Consider the following 17,493-nt stretch of genomic DNA (forward strand, 5'->3'; position numbering starts at 1 on the left):
GACGGATCAAAGGGATTAAGACTGCATCCCGGAGACTGGATCGCGGTCGCTATCATCTCCAAACGATCCCGAGCAGTTGTATCTATCATAGGCTGTCCATCGCCCGCCGTATCGATAATATGCTGGTCATCGACCGAAGACGACGTAGGATGCGGTATTTCCGCTGTTCTTCCACCAGGTCGCAATTGCCCTTGGATCCGAGGAAGAATCCAACGGCAGGACTTCCGGTCACATGGACCACTCTTCCCTTGTCCCCAGCATCGTCGTTGGGATAAAAATGGAGAAGTGTGCTGGTTTGGCACTGTTGGAGAATACAGCTAGATAGATCGTTCGCGGAATTGTCGAGAGTATTGGACACTGAGAGGGTCTCTTGGTGTGCGGGGAATCAATGCACAGCGCACAGTCTCGAGGAGAAGATGGGCTAGCGCCGAGATGACAGCTCGAGTCCTAGGACGCCAGTGGAAATGGCAGTTGGATAAAGCCTGTGATAGAAAAGCCTAGGAGGATGTCTTGATTACTAGGTCGCTTACTCGAAACCTGGGACTAGTAGCACCATACAGAACGTGTTGGGTATAAAGGTCTACTCTACTCTAAAAGATAAACGTACAAAATGGGTATGATAGAACAAATGTCACTGTCCGGTCAATGCTTCTCCAATCCAGTCCATCTGCACCGCGCTTACTCCTCTCGCGTAGCTGCGATTGGTAAACACGAACTCGTTGTATAAGATTGCCTCGACCTTCTTGCCAAAGAGTACGCTCGATGGGTGGATTGCCACGGTTTGATTGCCTGCTACCGTCCGAAAGCTGCCATCCGGGACCAACCGTGCGGTGTTGGTCGCAAACCCACGGAGGAAGCTCTTTAAGATGGCGACGGGCGACGGCTCGCGGATAATAGAATTATTACTGCCTCCCCGGGAATCGCTGGGTGCCGGGAGAAGTTTCGCCTGTCGGCATTGGGTGGTGAGTTGTTTTCGTACATCCTACAGAATCAATCGGTGGTTAGCAAGACAAATTCCCTATGATTCAAATAATGGCCTCACTCACCATTACAGACTGCATGGCCCGATGCGACACCATGTGTCTCTCGGCCCATGCCTTTCGGTCCGTGTTTTCGGCCGCGTACGCTCGCACCGTGGCAAGCATGGTGAGATGATCGCCTTCTCTTCGATAGAGATCGCGTCGGGCTTTTTCAGCCTCTTCTTTCTTTTCTTCGGATATCGTGTTCAGGAAGATGTTCTCCACACTGAGACAGGAGATGATATCGATCACGTCCAACAGAGTGTCGGCGCCATGCTCGGACGCCGCAAGAAGGACGCGACCCAATGTCGGCGTTAGAGGCAGCTTGGCGATGTGTGCCCCAACTGGGCTGATTTTGCCAGAGTCGTCCAAAGCGTCAATACTTAATAACTGCAGCAGCGCCTTTTCCAAAGCCTCTCGCGGGGGTCTCGTGAGGAATGGGAAGCCCATAACGTTGTCGACACCGCGAGCCTTCATGTTAAGCAGGGCTTGGCTCAGATCACATCGCAGGATCTCCGGCGTATTGACTTCATCGAGAGAAAGGTAGTCCTTTTCGGTGTAGAGTCGGTAACACTGCCCGGGGGCCTCTCGTCCGGCACGACCTTTACGCTGGATGGCCGCCGACTTGGAGATGGGCTTGACCAACAACGAATCCAACCCGAGACGAGTACGGAAATGCTTGATCTTGGCTTTCCCGCAGTCGACCACAAATCGCACCCCGGACACAGTAACGGATGTTTCAGCAATGTTGGTGGCCAGAATGATTTTACGAGTCCGAGGGGGCGCCGGCATGAACACTCGCTGCTGAGCCGCCTGAGGAAGAGCGGCAAAAAGAGGAAGAACCAGCACCTTGGGCAGGGCGGGATCCATACCAACAGCATACTCATTCACCAGGTGTTCCAGCGCCTCGACTGTCTCCTGTCCAGTCAGGAAAACCAGAATGTCACCCGGCATGGGTTCCTTGTAATGAATCTGGAAAATGACCTTGAGAGCCGCATCGACAAAGTCGTGCACCGGTTCTGAGGAGAAGATCGTCTTCACCGGGAACTGACGGCCTTTGATATGGCAGACAGCAATATCATCATTGGCTCGCTTTTCGGAGGTGCTATTCGATAGCGAAGCACCCTCCTGTGTCGTGCTGTCTTGATTTTCGCCATTCGAGCGTTGAGCCTCGTACCCCTCGTTGAAAAAACCAAGCAGGCTTTCCATATCGACTGTGGCACTCATCACCACAACCTTGAGCGGCACGCTACCTCTTCCCTCCCGTTTCCCGGTGACCATATTTCTAAGAAACCCTAGCAACAAATCAACATTAACGCCGCGTTCGTGTACTTCATCAACAACTATGGCGCTGTATTTCGTCAGCCATGGGTCGTGCAACATCTCCTGCAGCAGCATTCCCTCCGTAAGGAACTTAATTCGCATACTGGGAGACGTAGACGTATCGAACCGCACCGAATAGCCGACTTTGCTTGCAGGGGACGAAGATCCAAGGGGAGTTCCCATCTCTTCCGCTACACGTCTTGCCAGTGAGATAGCCGCAACACGCCTCGGCTGAGTGATGGCGATACATCCTCCGACGTCCACCTCTTTCAGCGAACCGTCGTCCTTGGAGACAGTCGTCTTTGTCGGCCGACACCATTGCTCATCGACCAGGAACTGTGGAATCTGCGTACTTTTCCCGCTACCAGTTTCACCAATCAAAAGCATCACATCATTCTTGCGCAGATATTGCCGGATCTCGTTCCCATGGGGAAAGATGGGGAGGTTCTTCCGCAGTTCATAAAGTGCCTTGGCCTTATTCTTCAACGAGTTGAAATTCTGCTTAGTGTCCTTGAGCGGCTTCTGCTTCGACTTCTGCTTCAAATTTTCATTTTTCAATTTCCCACCCTCCCCATCGATGCGAATCGAAGATTCTCCCTTCTCGTCGAAGGTTTGCGAAGATGGTGCATGGTCTTCGTCCGAGGCGGGCAGCGGTTGGCGTGGAACATGTGTCGATTCTTCAGGTTTGTGCTTTTCGCTCTTATGTTTCTTCTTTGGTTCCCTGTTATTTGCGGATTTCCTTTTCGTAGAACCAGACTCCTGGTTCGGGGGCCTTTTCTCTTTCTTAGCGACAGACGCTTCGTCCGAGCCATCGAAGACCGTATGCACCCTTTCCGGCATTCTAACTAATGCGAACACACTGAGGCAGAAAGGGCGAGTAGAATGAAAGCTGTATATACAATAAAAAAAAAAAAATAAAATCAACAACGCTCTTTTTACTGTGGCCTTTCTTTGTCCTGCAAGACGGGGTGATTGAAGAAAATCCCGAAAACTTTTGAGGTGGGCTTATCGATAAGGGTCTTGGCGTGGATGACACTATTGGCCATATTTCGATGCTGGAGAGTTGACAGGTTGAGGAAACTTGGCACGTGAGATTTGACTTTACAGGTCTATTCTGTATTTGTAGATATATTCCATGAAAGATCCCAGGTTTGTAATATCCTAAGTGCTCCGTTACGCCGTATTTCCGCCTGACATATAGCACTGCTTCCTCTACCTTCATCTTCAGAATCTATAGATAGTGGTCAGTAGTACTCAGATATTAGCTTATGCCCCAACCACGGACACGTCGGAAGACAAAGGCTCGGTCATTCCGGAGTCTGAACTCGGCCCAGTCGTCAGTGAGCTTGTTGTAGCTCCAGTGTCCTTTCCAGGCCAATTTCGTATTTTTTGACGGATTAGCCGGAGCATCAGTGGAATTGGATCGAGTCGTCGTAGATGACCGAAGGGATAAGTATAGAAGATAAATATATTTCGACCCTACACCTTCGGTTTCAATGATGATATCCCTGGGATCAAGTGTATCATCCGGGGACACTTTGCCAGAAGAAGATAAGAAACCCAAGGACGGGTCGGTCTGCCTGCCATCTTGCGGCTCTCCAGAATGAGGCGAAGGGTGAGCCATACGCCAGCGGCCCCATTGGGCTTGCTTCAATGCTCCCATAGCAACAGGGGGGATCGGATCCGGAGCACCGGATAATGAGGTGCCTCCGTCGGAGAGTTGCCGTTGATGCTGCTTCTGAGAGGTTGCCCGCGCTGCCATCACGTTCTCCTTGCAGATATGTGGAACCAAATCCACGGGTTCCACGGTGCTCAGCATGGAAATAACAGATCCATCCGGATAAAAGCGTAGGAACCGATAGTAGGTTACTATGTGAATCGGACTATTCCAGGATACGCTCTGGTACGACGAGGCTGCACCTGCACGGGTGTAATTGACTGTGCTAATGTATATTCCCGTAAAGCGAATTCGAGGAAACATCTGAAATACTTCTCCCCATGAAGACAGAGGCTCTGGGATTTGCACGGAGGCGGAGGTCGGGAAAGGCGTATAGCGTGGACCGAGAGTATATTCAGGCCTGCCGAAAACATCACAAGCAAACGAGTAGTGCATTGATTTGAACCCAAACTCCGGGCCCTGGCAGAGTCGCTTCCAAATGTGCTGTTCATGGGCAAAATGATACGCCAGGCGCTTACAGACTAGCGAAGTCCGAAAGAAGGTGGCGGGGTCCCGCAAGGCAACATGTTTAAGAATCTCTACCAACACTTCGGATGGGACCTTCGCAATTGGACATGGAGGCGGAGGTGTGTTCTCTATGATAGGTTCCGCCTGCGGAATGGGAAGATTGGCAAAAGAGGCAATGAGTTCTGGGGTCGGTAGAGCTTTAGGAGTGTCCTTGGGCTGCTGACTTGGAAGGACACCACTGTTTGAAGGGGCAGAAGCTTGGGCTGACTTCTTCCATGCCCAGGCAAAATGCTTGTTGCGATACGTTTTGTCAACTGTCGCATCTAACTGCATGAACGATAAAAAAAAGAGCGATTAGACTGACGTCCCCAGCATCTTAATGATAAGCAAATATCTTACCCGATAAGCTTTACGGTAGTGCTGTAGACTGTCTCCTAAGTTGCCCTCTGCCTCCTTCTCGACTGCCCGTTCGAAGTGCTCTAATGCCGATTTGGGCTCTTCCCGGGGCCCTCGTGAATGGAACGCATCTTCATCGGCTGTACCAAAGCTTAATTGACTGACCCCTTGAACAACAATCTCGCTCTGATCGAGTGCTCCGGTCCCTACTTCCTCTATCTCTTTCCGTTCAGATGTCTCCTGGAGAGTGGGAGGGAACTGGCTTGGTCGGGCTTGGATAGAGGAAGCTGATGGTTTCGGATGTGACGTTTGATGATGAGTCTGCTTTGACCTGCGCGCAACTTCCTCCCGCCATTGACGGCGAAATGACTCAAGTTCGGCGTTATCCTCCATATTGTGAGGGATTGCGGGCGTCGCGGATGGAGCCGGTTTTTGATTGATAAGCGGGTTCACGGGGAGGTCTCGACTGGAACTCCGCGAGAGGGAAGAATGAAAGAATACAGGATTGAAAAAAAAAGAAAAAGATAAAAGACAAACCCCTGAGAGAAAGAATACAAAAGTCGAGCCTTCATCTGTCCATATCGATACGACCCATCCGACTCATCTCGTATTATTGCATTTGTCGGGGAAGAGGAAGAGGAGAAGCGCCCGCCTTGGCTTTCTTATCTCTAGCTCAATCGGTCTAGCCCGAGCGCCACCGCCAACAACCGAGCCGAAGCGTTCTTTTTCACTCTGACGCATGGCTTGGCTTGACTCTGGATTTCCCCCACTACACCACCCTGTGCGCTCGAGGTAGATGTTACATATATCGATTTAAAACAAGAAACTATCGAGCGCCTACTCTTACACACTAGTCAACAGTTATTTCACCCCCCGCCGAATGAATGTCCGGTCTTAGGACTGGTCTTGCACCTGGAGACCGATATCGCTCAGACGACGATTCTGTCGCTGTTGGGTTCGGAAGGGACCCAGCAGAGCCATGGAATCGCTTTGAAAACACAACAATGGCGGCTACTTCTGGAACGGGAGCTGCCACTGCTCTGGCTGCCGGTGGAAAGACGGATGATGTCTCGTTCTCCCAGCGTATGGGTTCCGCCACCTCTGGCAGCGTCCTAACGGCTTTGTTGGGTAAGGCTCTCTCGTTCCTCTAGGCAGGCAGACCTTGTACTAATGCCGGTATGATATGCAGTGACACCGCTTGATGTTGTGCGAGTTCGTCTCCAGTCCCAGTCAACGAAAAACACGTCCTCGTTCTCCTCCCAAACAATTCTACCTCTGAAAAATATGCCTCCGAACCTAGGGGTGACTGCGTGCTGTCGAGAGGTATTCTGGGTTGGTCAGAATACTCAAATATGTATGGTTGGGCCGGGTACAGGGACCATAGGCGCTCCGTCACCCTCGGTGGTGGATTGTGCTGTGGAAGAAACCCAGCGCAAGACCTTCACCTCGACCTTGGACGGGCTGCGGAAAATAGCTCGGAATGAAGGAGTGTTGACGCTTTGGCGTGGGTTGAGCCCGACGTTGATGATGAATATCCCAGCAAATATCATCTACTTTGCTGGATACGACTGGCTGCGATCGGATGGCAGAAGCCCTATCAAACGATTTTTCCCGGATATCTACGTTCCATTTGTGGCGGGAGCATCTGCAAGAATTGCTGCAGCATCCGCTATCAGCCCGATTGAAATGTTCCGGACGCGTTTACAGGCTACTCCTGGCACCGGCGCGGGCCATTTCAAGGCTACTCTCGCAGGTTTATACCAAATGACTCAGACCAGTGGCTATAGCTCTCTTTGGCGAGGGTTGACGCTGACGATGTGGCGCGACGTGCCTTTCTCCGGATTGTATTGGTGGGGCTATGAAGAAGTCAAGAAATGTCTCTTAGAGGCACGCCAAATGTCGCATGAATATATCCTGCCCCATGATCCAGGCACACCTACATTCTTCGACAGTTTCCTTGCGGGCGCGACCTCAGGGTCTCTAGCAGCATTAGTTACCACTCCATTTGATGTGGGGAAAACGCGTCAACAAGTGTTCCGGCACATGGGTGATGATACTCCCCATCCTAAGGGAGGAACATTGTCGCGGAGTCCCTTGCATCCGGAGCAGTTTCCATTACCCAAGTTTCTCTTGCATATCTTCCGTGAGGAGGGCATGGCTGGACTCTTTCGTGGCTGGGTTGCGCGGTGTCTGAAAGTGGCACCCGCTTGTGCCATTATGATTTCGACGTACGAGGTAGGAAAGAAAATGGCACGAGGTGTGAACGAGAAACGCCACTCTACAGAGACAACCTCCGACCCTGTGTGAACTTCCGGATGGCTACCAGTACCTTTATACGTTAGTTTACGGTCCAGACCAACCGCCACAGCTTCACCGGCTCCTTGACTGTCTTTTGGATTCTTGTACAAACCCACCTCTGTCCAATTTCCTCATTCCGCCTTCTGTCATTCCCATTTGATATCCTTTTTTTGATCATGGATTTCTCTTTTCGCCTGCTTACTTTGCGCTTAATCTCCATGATACCGCCTTGCGTCCCAGACCATAGAGCCCTTTGTACTTTGAACATTCCTATGAGCATAGCCGCTGAAAGCGGTGATATTGTTCTTGCCCTAAAGCGCTGCATTTGCGCATTCTGTACATACGTGTATTTTTGCAATAGACGGACATCTCTCCTCTATACTATACTCTTTGTTTTGTGAATATACTCCGATTATATGGGATCGACTGGTGATTGTTACTGTAGAGGCTATGATAATAAGTCCCGCCATATAGACAGTCTATACTTGTGCATTAAGCCGTAGATTATGATATCGGTATGGCTCTTGTTGATCTAAATGCTGACGGTGTGATCATGTGCCGCGGCAATGTCTCTGATGATGCCTGAGCGCATCCCACAGTCTTCAGGACCTTCTTCCTCTTTCTCTGCCACGATTGGCGTTTCTCTCTCTGGACTGTGCCTAAATGTGGTTAATTTGGCCCTTGTGGTTGATCGGACAAGGCTGTCACGAACCTCCAAATGGAGTCAGCTGCTATGTCCTTCCTCGCATTCTTGGAGTCAGATGACGATGGCTAGCCGTCCTCTATTTAACCGCAGGAGAATATGCATTCGGTTTCGTTGTCCGATGGTGTAAAGTTCTGAAGATGTCAACTAGTGACGATGCGAGTGATGAGCGGCTTATTCACCGAGAAACAGACGTAGAGTAAGTAGACTTTTCTCTTTTACTTGTCATCTATCTGACATCTCCTAGTATTGTTGCTGTCCCTTGTATTGGAGGGGATCCACACCGAACATGGACTGACGAAATTACCCGAAGACCATGGCCTATTTCCGAGGTGGAAAAATATATCCCAAATGCGCGAGTGCTACTGTTAGACCACGGAGAGCTCAGTAATCAAGATGACCTGGATTCCTTGGCCCATAGGCTGTTGATCCAACTCCTCCGCAGAAGGCAGCTCACGGTATGTCATCGCAGCTCGTTTCTTGCAGAAGATTGCGAGGTGTAACTTTCATGGATCCAGAGCACTAGACGACCAATATTTTTCATCTGCCATGGCACTGGCGGTCTTATTGTTAAGGCAGCACTTGCCATTGCAGGGAATTCGACGTCGAATATCGATTCTATATTATCTAGTTGCTATGGGATAGCCTTTCTGGCGACACCTCATCAAGGCTCCACTTATCTCTCTGCATCAGAGTATGCTAAAAGTATCCATCGTCTGATGCAACTCAAGTATCATATTCCACACCAAGTACGAGAGATATTCAGACCCCGACATCCACGATTATTACAGTTATCTAGTCAATTCAGATCCATATCTGCGGATATGAAAATATGGACATTTCTAGAGACAGTTGATTCGACGTTCACTATTACTGATTCGGAGACCGGGACTATGGTCGAAATGCATGTACCAATCACCTCTATCCGATCCGCTCTTCTGGACTTCGAACATGAAAAAGAGATTCCTTTGGCTGCAGACCATGTTGGCACAGCGTGCTTTAAGGGACAAGAATCAACTACGAGAGTGAGCTTCATTAATGAACTTAAAACGTCCGTATCTATGGCTCTGCATTTGTCTAAGATAACAGGTATTCCATTGCATGTTGAGAAAGAAATCACGATCCAGGTAAATGGGTTCTTTGAAGACACAGCAAGAGGTGTCAGAGACGACTCGCCATTGAAACTGTGGGCAAGCAACCCGCATCTTTTCGAGTATCTAACACGCGGGCCTTCAGCTTGTCTTCAAGAAAGACTCAAGACAGGCAAAATTCCACCTGGTTCTTTCGATGATTCATCTGTCAGTAGCTTTGAAAGCCGACCATCCTCGGCTCGAGCTAAGTCGGTGTTTGATTTTCCCAGCGGGACCAAGTTGCAAGAAACTGGCGTTGTTCAAACGGAGTCCATTCCGTCAGGGCAATCGGTGAAAAAATGCTCCAGCTTCGTAGCCCAGTTCTCTCCTAGAATTCACATAACAGAGCCCACAGTGGAGGGCTATTTTACTGCAGACCACAAGAGTTTGACGTCCGATCTTCCGAGTCAGACACCACGGCATGATTGTGGCGATGGAGACAATGAAGTGGACGGTGATCTGGAACAACAAAATGATATCTCTGTCGCCAATTTCGTCGCCCCCAGCCAAAGTCGTAAAAATATACTGTTAGTCCAATGATTGATAACAATATTATAGAGCGAACTGACGGAAGATATTTGAAGGAATAACCTTTCGTTAAAATACAAAAATCTTCTTCCTCTTCCACTACCCATTAAGGACCGGGGCGAAAAAATGCCCCGACCAGTGCCTCGCTTTGACCGACCAGAGCCAGGCTGTGAGAAACTTCTTTGGATACATGCCCCTTATACGCACAGTGGATGGGTACCTCCCATTTTGTCCAAGGCTTGTGAAGATCGACAGAGACCAGAATTGTGAGTGCTTGATAGCGGCCATACCGCCGCGTCCCACGGTCCCACGGCTTTGCTGGCTGACACTGGGCGTTGGATTCCATTAGTCTCAGAAAATTCATAAACGAGGAAAACTGGTACTCAAACTTTATTAGGGCCCGCCATCTGGAGCCCCATGCGCGCTTTGTACGCCCTAACTGCATTCATTTCCGACGAAGTAGTGCTTCACTTGCTAGCCCGGCAGAGGATGTTTACGACCCTCAGCTAGCCTTGTATGTAAGTACATGATCTGCCACTCTAGGCACAGCGGATACTAATAGTAATCCCATTCTCATCAGATTCCTTACGTAAGTCCTAACCTAGCTGTATTGAATTCCTAAACTTATGTGCTGTGAGCCAGCTACACTGGGACACCTATTGGAACCTGCTTCAACGTCGGAAGGCCATCGAACAGCGGCTACGACAAGGAAGGTCCAAGCCAGTTCCTGATTCAATATCGAAAGCCAGCATCGAATCGAAATTGATCTGGGAATATCTGGGCAGTGAGCCCCCGATCCACATACGAAGAACGTTGGATCAGTTCGGATATCCAAACTTGCGGTCCACAGCAGCCCGAGATGATGATCAGATGCTTTGGAAACGGACAAAGAAGCCAATTGACCCCAGTGACAAACCTGGAGAACTGTCGCCATTACACAATGAAGACAGATCTCCCAAATCATTCATGGATGGAAAGGTCCTCATGGTGGACCAGCTTTGGCTTTGGATCGTGGACCGGGGGACTGTCGTTTCCTTTTTCCCTAAGCAGGAGGCTACGACCGCTGAGAGCAAGCTCTATGAACAAACAAATTTATATAACAGCATATACAACGAGCTGAACGGAGACCTTGCGAGGCGCTTTGAGACCGCCGGCGATCTCGCAGCGTTAATAGTGTTGCATGCAGTAACTGTTCTCCTCGACAGAACGCTGCATCATGATCTGCAGGTACTTCGAATATTCGAAGAATCGATCAGTATTCTAGTGAGAGGTGCTCTCAGAATATTCACAGAATTTATACTAACGCCACCAGACTGAATCAATGACGAAATCATTCAAACGATTTCGAAGCCGAGGTTTTATTACCAGGCCTGCAGATTGCAATAAGACGCCCGATGGAAAGACAATGACTACCGCAGAGCGTAATGAAAGAGACCATCGAGTTGCTAGCCAGAACCGTGAAGACCTGTCCACTTTACTGGAGCTAAGGGATATCGTAGACGAATTAGGCACTATATTGAAACTCCTGGAACAGCAAACGACAACTATCAAGACCATGTCCAGCTACTTCGAAGAGAGAGGTTACGGCAAATTTTTCATAGCTGCTGCACTGGATAGACTAGACGACTACCGCAACCAGGTCCTCGAGATGAAAGAAAATGCGCACTCGGCTCAGAAAGCTGTATGCATACCTCGTCTCATCTACTCTGCACCAAAGGATTTGACTGAAGGTTTGTTTACTAGGTGGAAAATCTCCTCGATCTCAAACAAAAACAAGCAAATGTTGACGAGGCCCGGATGGCTCGATGGCAAGCCGAAGTAACCCAGGACCAATCCCAATCCGTGATGGTATTCACGATTTTCACTGTAATGTCAATCAGCTCTGACTATCAAAGAGTGACTATGCAACTTCACTAACTGCGAGGAACAGATTCCTCCCACTGTCTTTTTTCACGTCCTTATTTGGCATCAATGTTCGAGAATGGAGCGGCGAATCGGAGAATCTGACCATGTCCCAGATGCTTACAATCGCAGGTAAGTGACACTTGGAATTGTTGACAACGGCCCAAAACTAATACATACCCTAAAGGCCCAATATCAGCAGCGGTTATTATCATTGCCTTGCTCATGGCATTCAGCGAGCGACTTCGAGAGTCGGCAACAAAGGCCCAACAAGTTGCCATTGGAATGACCAAAGATCTCGTTTTCGTTCCCATTGGGAAAATATTCCGGCGAGAGGGGAAGGGGTCCCCGTCAATGTCTATGGAGATCACGAATAAAAAGGACCGGTTTGGTCGGTATCTGGGACATCGGCACTATAAAGAGGATGAGGATATCTGGGACAGCATGAAGACCGCATGATATCGCCGCTGCCGTATGCCTTCAGCTCTGAGAATGAGAAATTGGATCCCGGTGGTTCGGAGAGAAAAAGGCGATCACATCGTGAAAGAGGACCTAAGTCTACTGTATGATAAGATGTCTATCGATCTAGCCATTTATCTTGTACTTTGTCATGAACTCCGCCGAATAGATAGGCTACGGAGATGGCTATACCAGCCTCACAGAACCAAGTGTCTACAGTTCATCAACGATTAACGTAAATTGAAATTCGAAACCACGACCCCCAAGTTGTCATGGAGTACATAGAGTACAATATATGATACACAGGACTCCCTGAGACTTTTTATGCCCAAAGTAGTGGAGTGGAGATGATGTATAGAGACGCATTCAAGAATCGAAACACGCAGGGAAGGAGATAATAGGGATAACGGGAGGAGTCGAAGTCTGGGGGTAATCAAAGACGTGCAACACATTAAAACAAAGGAAATATATTAAAAATCCGAGCAAAAAAAATGTACTGGAAATGCCCATACTATGCTAAGACACGCTCGAAGGGAAACCTCTGCAAACAAGGATGGTCAAGAGGCAGCGCAGCTTAGAACATACCGCCGCCCATGCCACCCATACCACCCATGCCACCCATGCCGCCAGCAGGACCAGCAGGAGCCTTCTCCTCAGGTGCTTCGACAACTGCGACCTCGGTGGTGCCGAGTAGGGAGGCAACACCGCTGGCATCAACCAGGGCGGTGCGGACGACCTTGAGGGGGTCGACGATACCGGCGGAGATCATGTCGACGTACTCACCCTTGGAGCTGTCAAAGCCGCGGTTGAAGTCCTTGGCGAACTCGTCGGAGAGCTTGCCAACAATGACACTACCCTCCAGACCGGCGTTCTCGACAATGGTGCGGGCAGGGCGAGTGATGGCACTCTTGATGATGCTGACACCGAGCTGCTGGTCGAAGTTGGCAGGCTTCACCTTCTCCAAGCCGTTGGCGGCAGCCTTGAGGAGAGCTGTACCACCACCGGGGAGGATACCCTCCTCAACGGCAGCACGGGTGGCGTTCAGAGCATCAACGACACGGTCCTTCTTCTCACCGACCTCGACCTCGGAGGAGCCACCGACCTTTATGACGGCAACACCGCCAGAGAGCTTGGCCAAACGCTCCTGGAGCTTCTCCTTCTCGTATTCGGAGGTGGTAGGATCCGCCATGACGCCGCGGATCTGCTCGCAGCGCTGGGAGATGGAGTCCTTGCTACCCTCACCGTTCAGGATGATGGTGTCTTCCTTGGTGATAGTGATGGAGCCAGTGGAGCCGAGCATGTCGGGAGTAAGCTTCTCGAGCTTGATTTCCAGCTCATCGGTGAAGACGGTACCGTTGGTAAGAACAGCCAAATCGCCAAGGATGCTCTTGCGGTTGTCACCGAAGCCGGGGGCCTTGACAGCGGCAACCTGGAGCTGGCCACGGAGCTTGTTCAGGATGCAGACGGCGAGAGCCTCACCCTCAATATCTTCGGCGATGATGACCAGGGGACGGCGCAGGGTGGTGGAGGCCTCAAGGGCAGGGATGATGTCCTGGACAGCCGAGATCTTCTTCTCGGAGAGGAGGATCAAAGGCTTCTCGAACTCGACCTTCTGGGCCTTGGTATCGGTGATGAAGTAAGGAGAGGTATATCCGCGGTCGAAGCGCATACCCTCGGTGATCTCAAGCTCATCCTCGAGGGTCTTACCCTCCTTCACGGTGATGACACCCTCCTTACCGACGCGCTCCATGGCATTGGAGATGAGTTTGCCGACGTGGGTGTCGCCGTTGGCGGAGATGGTGGCGACCTGAGCGATTTCCTCACCGGTGGTAATGTCACGCTTGTTCTGCTGCAGGAAGTCGACGGCAGCCTCGACAGCGGCCTGGATACCGCGACGCAGGTCCATGGGGTTGCAACCAGCGGCAACGTTCTTCACAGTCTCCGAGAAGATGGCACGGGCAAGGACGGTAGCAGTGGTGGTACCGTCACCAGCGACTTCGTTGGTCTTGGAAGCAACATCCTGGAGGAGGCGAGCACCGAGGTTTTCGAACTTGTCCTGCAGTTGGATGGCCTTGGCAACAGTCACACCATCTAATGGAGTCAGTCAGCGTCATGGATCGGTTGCCGAAATCCACCAGGACAGGAGAGGGAGTGACCTACCCTTGGTGATCTTGGGAGAGCCGTAAGGGGATTCAATCAGGACATTACGACCCTTGGGGCCCAGGGTCGAAGTCACAGCCTTGGCAAGAGTGTCCACACCCTTGAGGAGCTGGGCACGAGCCTCAACACCGAACTTGAGGTCCTGTAAGGAGAAGAGATGGTGAGCACACCATCGATGACTTGGAGTATTAGGAACCACGGAAGAGAGCCAATCGGCACTTCATCCAAGGGATTGCGGGTCGACGATGACAAATTACATACCTTGTGAGCAAATCGTTGCTGCTGGAGGTTGAAACCAGCAGGCTTGTAGAAAGGAGCGCGCTTAGAGGCGGCAGAAAGGACAGAAGTCCTGGAGGAGAGAGCTCTCTGCATCTTCAACAAGGGAGGAATAGGAGAGAAGCGACAGGAAAAGAGAGATCACAAGGACAATGATGAGTACGATAATGCAACAGCCCGACCAGAACTCCCAGAGTAAGAACGGGTGCAGAAGAAAGAGGACGGAGGACGGGGGAGAGAGGGAGAGAGAGATGGAGATGAAGTCAAAAGTCTCGAAAATTTTCCCGGCACTTCTGGATTCCCCAGATTGTCTTGGCGGCAGAAGCTCCTAGAAGATCACGTGGAGTGTTCCCGAGGGAATCCGCTCGGGTAGTCGGAAGTTCTCGCTACAAGCAAGAGTTCTCGTATCGAGATATTCTAGATATTTTATCAAGATATTCTATGCTGGTGAGTGTGGTTGAATGGAGTCTCGTTGCACTCTCGACTCGTGCTAATGCTCGCTCCAGTATATTCCCAAAGCACTTCACTCCGAATGTATCCCAACCACCGACCAGCGTCGGAGAACATGATAGAAGACCAAAGAAAGAAACTATGTTGAATGCTCCGTGAATAATGTATAGCTTCCAAATGGGTTTTGGCTCACTTTAGAAAGATGAATATCCAATTCAACTACACTCCTAAATCTGACCCGGGTGAATATCGTTGTAATCCCCAGGATTTCACACCTCTAAATTCACGCCTTCAACTGAATCTAGCATCCCCTAGTCCTCATGAAAACCAACCAAAGTTTCCCTCCAGATCCAGGTTGCCCTCATATACCTGCAGAAGTCCTTCGTGCAAGAAGCCATTGCTGTCGCCAGTCATCTCAGGGAGAAACCCTGCATGGTCCTCAAAGGAGTTGCCATCGGCAGCAACGGACTGATCAAGTTGTGAGCCGTCAGGAAGGTTATAGAATGGCTGAATGGCATCAGATCGCCAAGAGACATCTGGGGGTCGATTGGAGGCATGTCAACATCCGCGCCCGATGCAGACAGATAGCTGGAATCGGCATGAGTGGCAGTTTCAAGATCCCAGAGCCGGGCTCGGTTTTGACCAGAGTGGGAGGGTCTGAAAAGTTCACGGGAATGCCTACACGGGCTGTATTGTCATACACGCTGACCAATTCGGGCGCTGCTGGATCATCGCATTGTGGAGGAATCCGTCCGTAGCTCTCCTCCGCTGGACGCCGATACTTAAGCACGACAATCATACTCTGCCTAGCAGGGGGCGAGCTGGAGGCTGGAGAGGATGATTCCGTTTGCTCTCTATCATTAGGGGATTCGAGAAATTTGGCACCAGGGATCAAACATTCCCCGAACCTCACGGTGCTCTTCTCTTCCATGTCATCGTGGACCGTACCAGGCTCCTGTATGATGGAAAGGACCGAAAGCCGCTTGGACTATTTAGGCTTGTTCCGGGAACGCTTTTTCCACACAATCTGCATCGGAGGAGGGATCGTGGTATTCGAAGGTGAGCGGCACCTCGTCATCGTCTTCCCCCTCCGAGTCATTGGAGTGATTGGTGGCCTTACGCTTCGATCGAGAGGCAATCTGGTGTGATTTAGTCGAAGTTGTGAACGCCCCAACGCCCCCTCGCCGCAGAACAGGAGGGACAGCTCTGCCCACCGCTACTCAATGACTTCGAAGCTTTGCTAAGTGCTGAACGATGGCCCCTTCGGTCACATTGTGGCCCATAGTCCTAGCAACCTCAGCCCATGGTATCTTCACAGACTGCAAATTGTAGACGGACTGCACGGTTAACAGGAGGAGTTCATTCAGGTTATCTAACGTAGTAGGGGTAAGGAGGTGGACAGCACTCCCAAAGGAGAAACAAAAGAGTGATACTATGTATGGAGGATGCATACCGTCCCAACGGACCAAAGTGCGCTTCTTTGGCCTATTCAACTGCTTCTTCTGGGGAGTCATCTGACGTTCACTTTTCTCTATTTCTGTGATCCAGAATATGAGAATCAGCGACTGACAGAAAGAGGCAGCTTGTCAACTGGAGCCCGCTAGAAAGCTGGACCAAGATATACATTTTGTGTTGAGGTCAGCTCTTCTTGTTAGGAGTTGGTTGTATCAGAAGTGAAGGCAAGGTGAAATGACAGCAGGAGTCATGTGCTATTTGTAGACACAGACAGTAGAATGACTGGTAATAAAGATTGATATCCCCCAGCTTTTAAAGGTAAGCTATCCCTAGATCCGTCCTAAATAAGCAGTCTGTGTGGCTGTGTAGCTCTGCAGGAGCTCTTCTAACTAGTAAGGTAGAAATCCAAACAAAGCTATAGAAGAGATAGACCTACGAACTGAGAAGCATAAGTTTGATATGGGCTATCTCTGGTGTTATTAAGGAATACATAACCTTCTACACGGGCTTGCCAGAAACCACCCTCTATTACTATCTAGATAAAAAATAACCACCTATATCCAAATAAAGCAGGATACACCTCTAGTTCAGTAAAAGCTAGATGTTCTATATGCAGCACAGAAGTAGGTCTTGATTTGGTCACGAGGTGGTCACGTGTATCACATGACCCAACATCCCGAACCTCCGGAAAGTTGCTTTGCACCGCAGCATCGGTTGATTCTGTCCCTTCCGAACTGAACCTCTCCATCCTTCACATACTGTCACAATGGCATACTGGAAAGCTGCTGGTCTTACGTATGTTTGATCCTGTTCTCTGCAGACCGTATGGACTGACATTTTCCCAGCTACAATCGTTACCTGGCCGTCGCTGCTCGCGCCGTCCGCCGGTCCCTCCAGGACGGCCCTCGTGCCGCTGCTGAGCGCCGTGGACAAATGGATTTGCGCTTTGCCAAGTGGGAGGTTCGTGTGGCAGTTCCCTTCTATCCGGATCCTAGATCCAATGGACGATACAAGTGTGACTAACCGGTTGATTCTTCGGGAAACAGAACGGCAAGCAGGGCGAAGTCAAGGGTCTTGGTCAGGCCAACGAAGAGGCTATGGCTCAGACTGCCGGCTCGAAATAAGCGATTCTCCGGAATATCGACGCGATGATTTTGGGTTTATTTGGAGGAAAAACGATGATATGGGGAGTTTTACAGACATGGAAGG

The 17,493-nt window shown here is 50.3% G+C and overlaps 8 protein-coding genes across 8 annotated transcripts; 3 read left to right on the top strand and 5 right to left on the bottom strand.

Annotated features, from left to right (window-relative positions):
• Window positions 1-631: 631 nt before the first annotated feature.
• DHR2 (putative ATP-dependent RNA helicase (Hrh1)) lies at window positions 632-3,182 on the bottom strand (the record flags this gene model as incomplete). The annotated part of the gene is made up of 2 exons (XM_033567823.1): window positions 632-982; window positions 1,047-3,182. The coding sequence occupies 2 exons, from the start codon at window positions 3,180-3,182 to the stop codon at window positions 632-634; spliced, it is 2,487 nt and encodes an 828-aa protein (XP_033429818.1).
• Window positions 3,183-3,603: 421 nt separating this feature from the next.
• ATNIH1004_003144 (putative F-box protein (Pof7)) lies at window positions 3,604-5,316 on the bottom strand (the record flags this gene model as incomplete). The annotated part of the gene is made up of 2 exons (XM_033567824.1): window positions 3,604-4,854; window positions 4,927-5,316. The coding sequence occupies 2 exons, from the start codon at window positions 5,314-5,316 to the stop codon at window positions 3,604-3,606; spliced, it is 1,641 nt and encodes a 546-aa protein (XP_033429819.1).
• Window positions 5,317-5,807: 491 nt separating this feature from the next.
• On the top strand, window positions 5,808-7,230 carry ATNIH1004_003145 (putative mitochondrial carrier protein; the record flags this gene model as incomplete). Its single annotated transcript, XM_033567825.1, has 2 exons — window positions 5,808-6,051; window positions 6,113-7,230. 2 exons carry the CDS (start codon window positions 5,808-5,810, stop codon window positions 7,228-7,230), a joined length of 1,362 nt encoding a protein of 453 aa, XP_033429820.1.
• A 1,518-nt stretch (window positions 7,231-8,748) lies between these two features.
• ATNIH1004_003146 (uncharacterized protein) lies at window positions 8,749-11,943 on the top strand (the record flags this gene model as incomplete). The annotated part of the gene is made up of 9 exons (XM_033567826.1): window positions 8,749-9,565; window positions 9,743-9,848; window positions 9,980-10,100; window positions 10,163-10,171; window positions 10,225-10,809; window positions 10,895-11,263; window positions 11,326-11,430; window positions 11,601-11,616; window positions 11,672-11,943. 9 exons carry the CDS (start codon window positions 8,749-8,751, stop codon window positions 11,941-11,943), a joined length of 2,400 nt encoding a protein of 799 aa, XP_033429821.1.
• A 574-nt stretch (window positions 11,944-12,517) lies between these two features.
• hsp60 (chaperone ATPase HSP60) lies at window positions 12,518-14,475 on the bottom strand (the record flags this gene model as incomplete). Its single annotated transcript, XM_033567827.1, has 3 exons — window positions 12,518-14,034; window positions 14,104-14,245; window positions 14,365-14,475. 3 exons carry the CDS (start codon window positions 14,473-14,475, stop codon window positions 12,518-12,520), a joined length of 1,770 nt encoding a protein of 589 aa, XP_033429822.1.
• Window positions 14,476-15,098: 623 nt separating this feature from the next.
• Window positions 15,099-15,760, bottom strand: ATNIH1004_003148 (uncharacterized protein; the record flags this gene model as incomplete). Its single annotated transcript, XM_033567828.1, has 3 exons — window positions 15,099-15,106; window positions 15,162-15,365; window positions 15,412-15,760. 3 exons carry the CDS (start codon window positions 15,758-15,760, stop codon window positions 15,099-15,101), a joined length of 561 nt encoding a protein of 186 aa, XP_033429823.1.
• A 61-nt stretch (window positions 15,761-15,821) lies between these two features.
• Window positions 15,822-16,343, bottom strand: ATNIH1004_003149 (uncharacterized protein; the record flags this gene model as incomplete). Its single annotated transcript, XM_033567829.1, has 3 exons — window positions 15,822-15,968; window positions 16,083-16,201; window positions 16,283-16,343. The coding sequence occupies 3 exons, from the start codon at window positions 16,341-16,343 to the stop codon at window positions 15,822-15,824; spliced, it is 327 nt and encodes a 108-aa protein (XP_033429824.1).
• A 707-nt stretch (window positions 16,344-17,050) lies between these two features.
• On the top strand, window positions 17,051-17,408 carry ATNIH1004_003150 (ATP synthase subunit epsilon family protein; the record flags this gene model as incomplete). The annotated part of the gene is made up of 3 exons (XM_033567830.1): window positions 17,051-17,079; window positions 17,130-17,244; window positions 17,331-17,408. The coding sequence occupies 3 exons, from the start codon at window positions 17,051-17,053 to the stop codon at window positions 17,406-17,408; spliced, it is 222 nt and encodes a 73-aa protein (XP_033429825.1).
• Between the last annotated feature and the right edge of the window lie 85 nt (window positions 17,409-17,493).

Source organism: Aspergillus tanneri (genome assembly GCF_003426965.1).
Source record: "Aspergillus tanneri strain NIH1004 chromosome Unknown AapTan_1_pilon_pilon_pilon, whole genome shotgun sequence".
NCBI classification, from domain to species: domain Eukaryota; kingdom Fungi; phylum Ascomycota; class Eurotiomycetes; order Eurotiales; family Aspergillaceae; genus Aspergillus; species Aspergillus tanneri.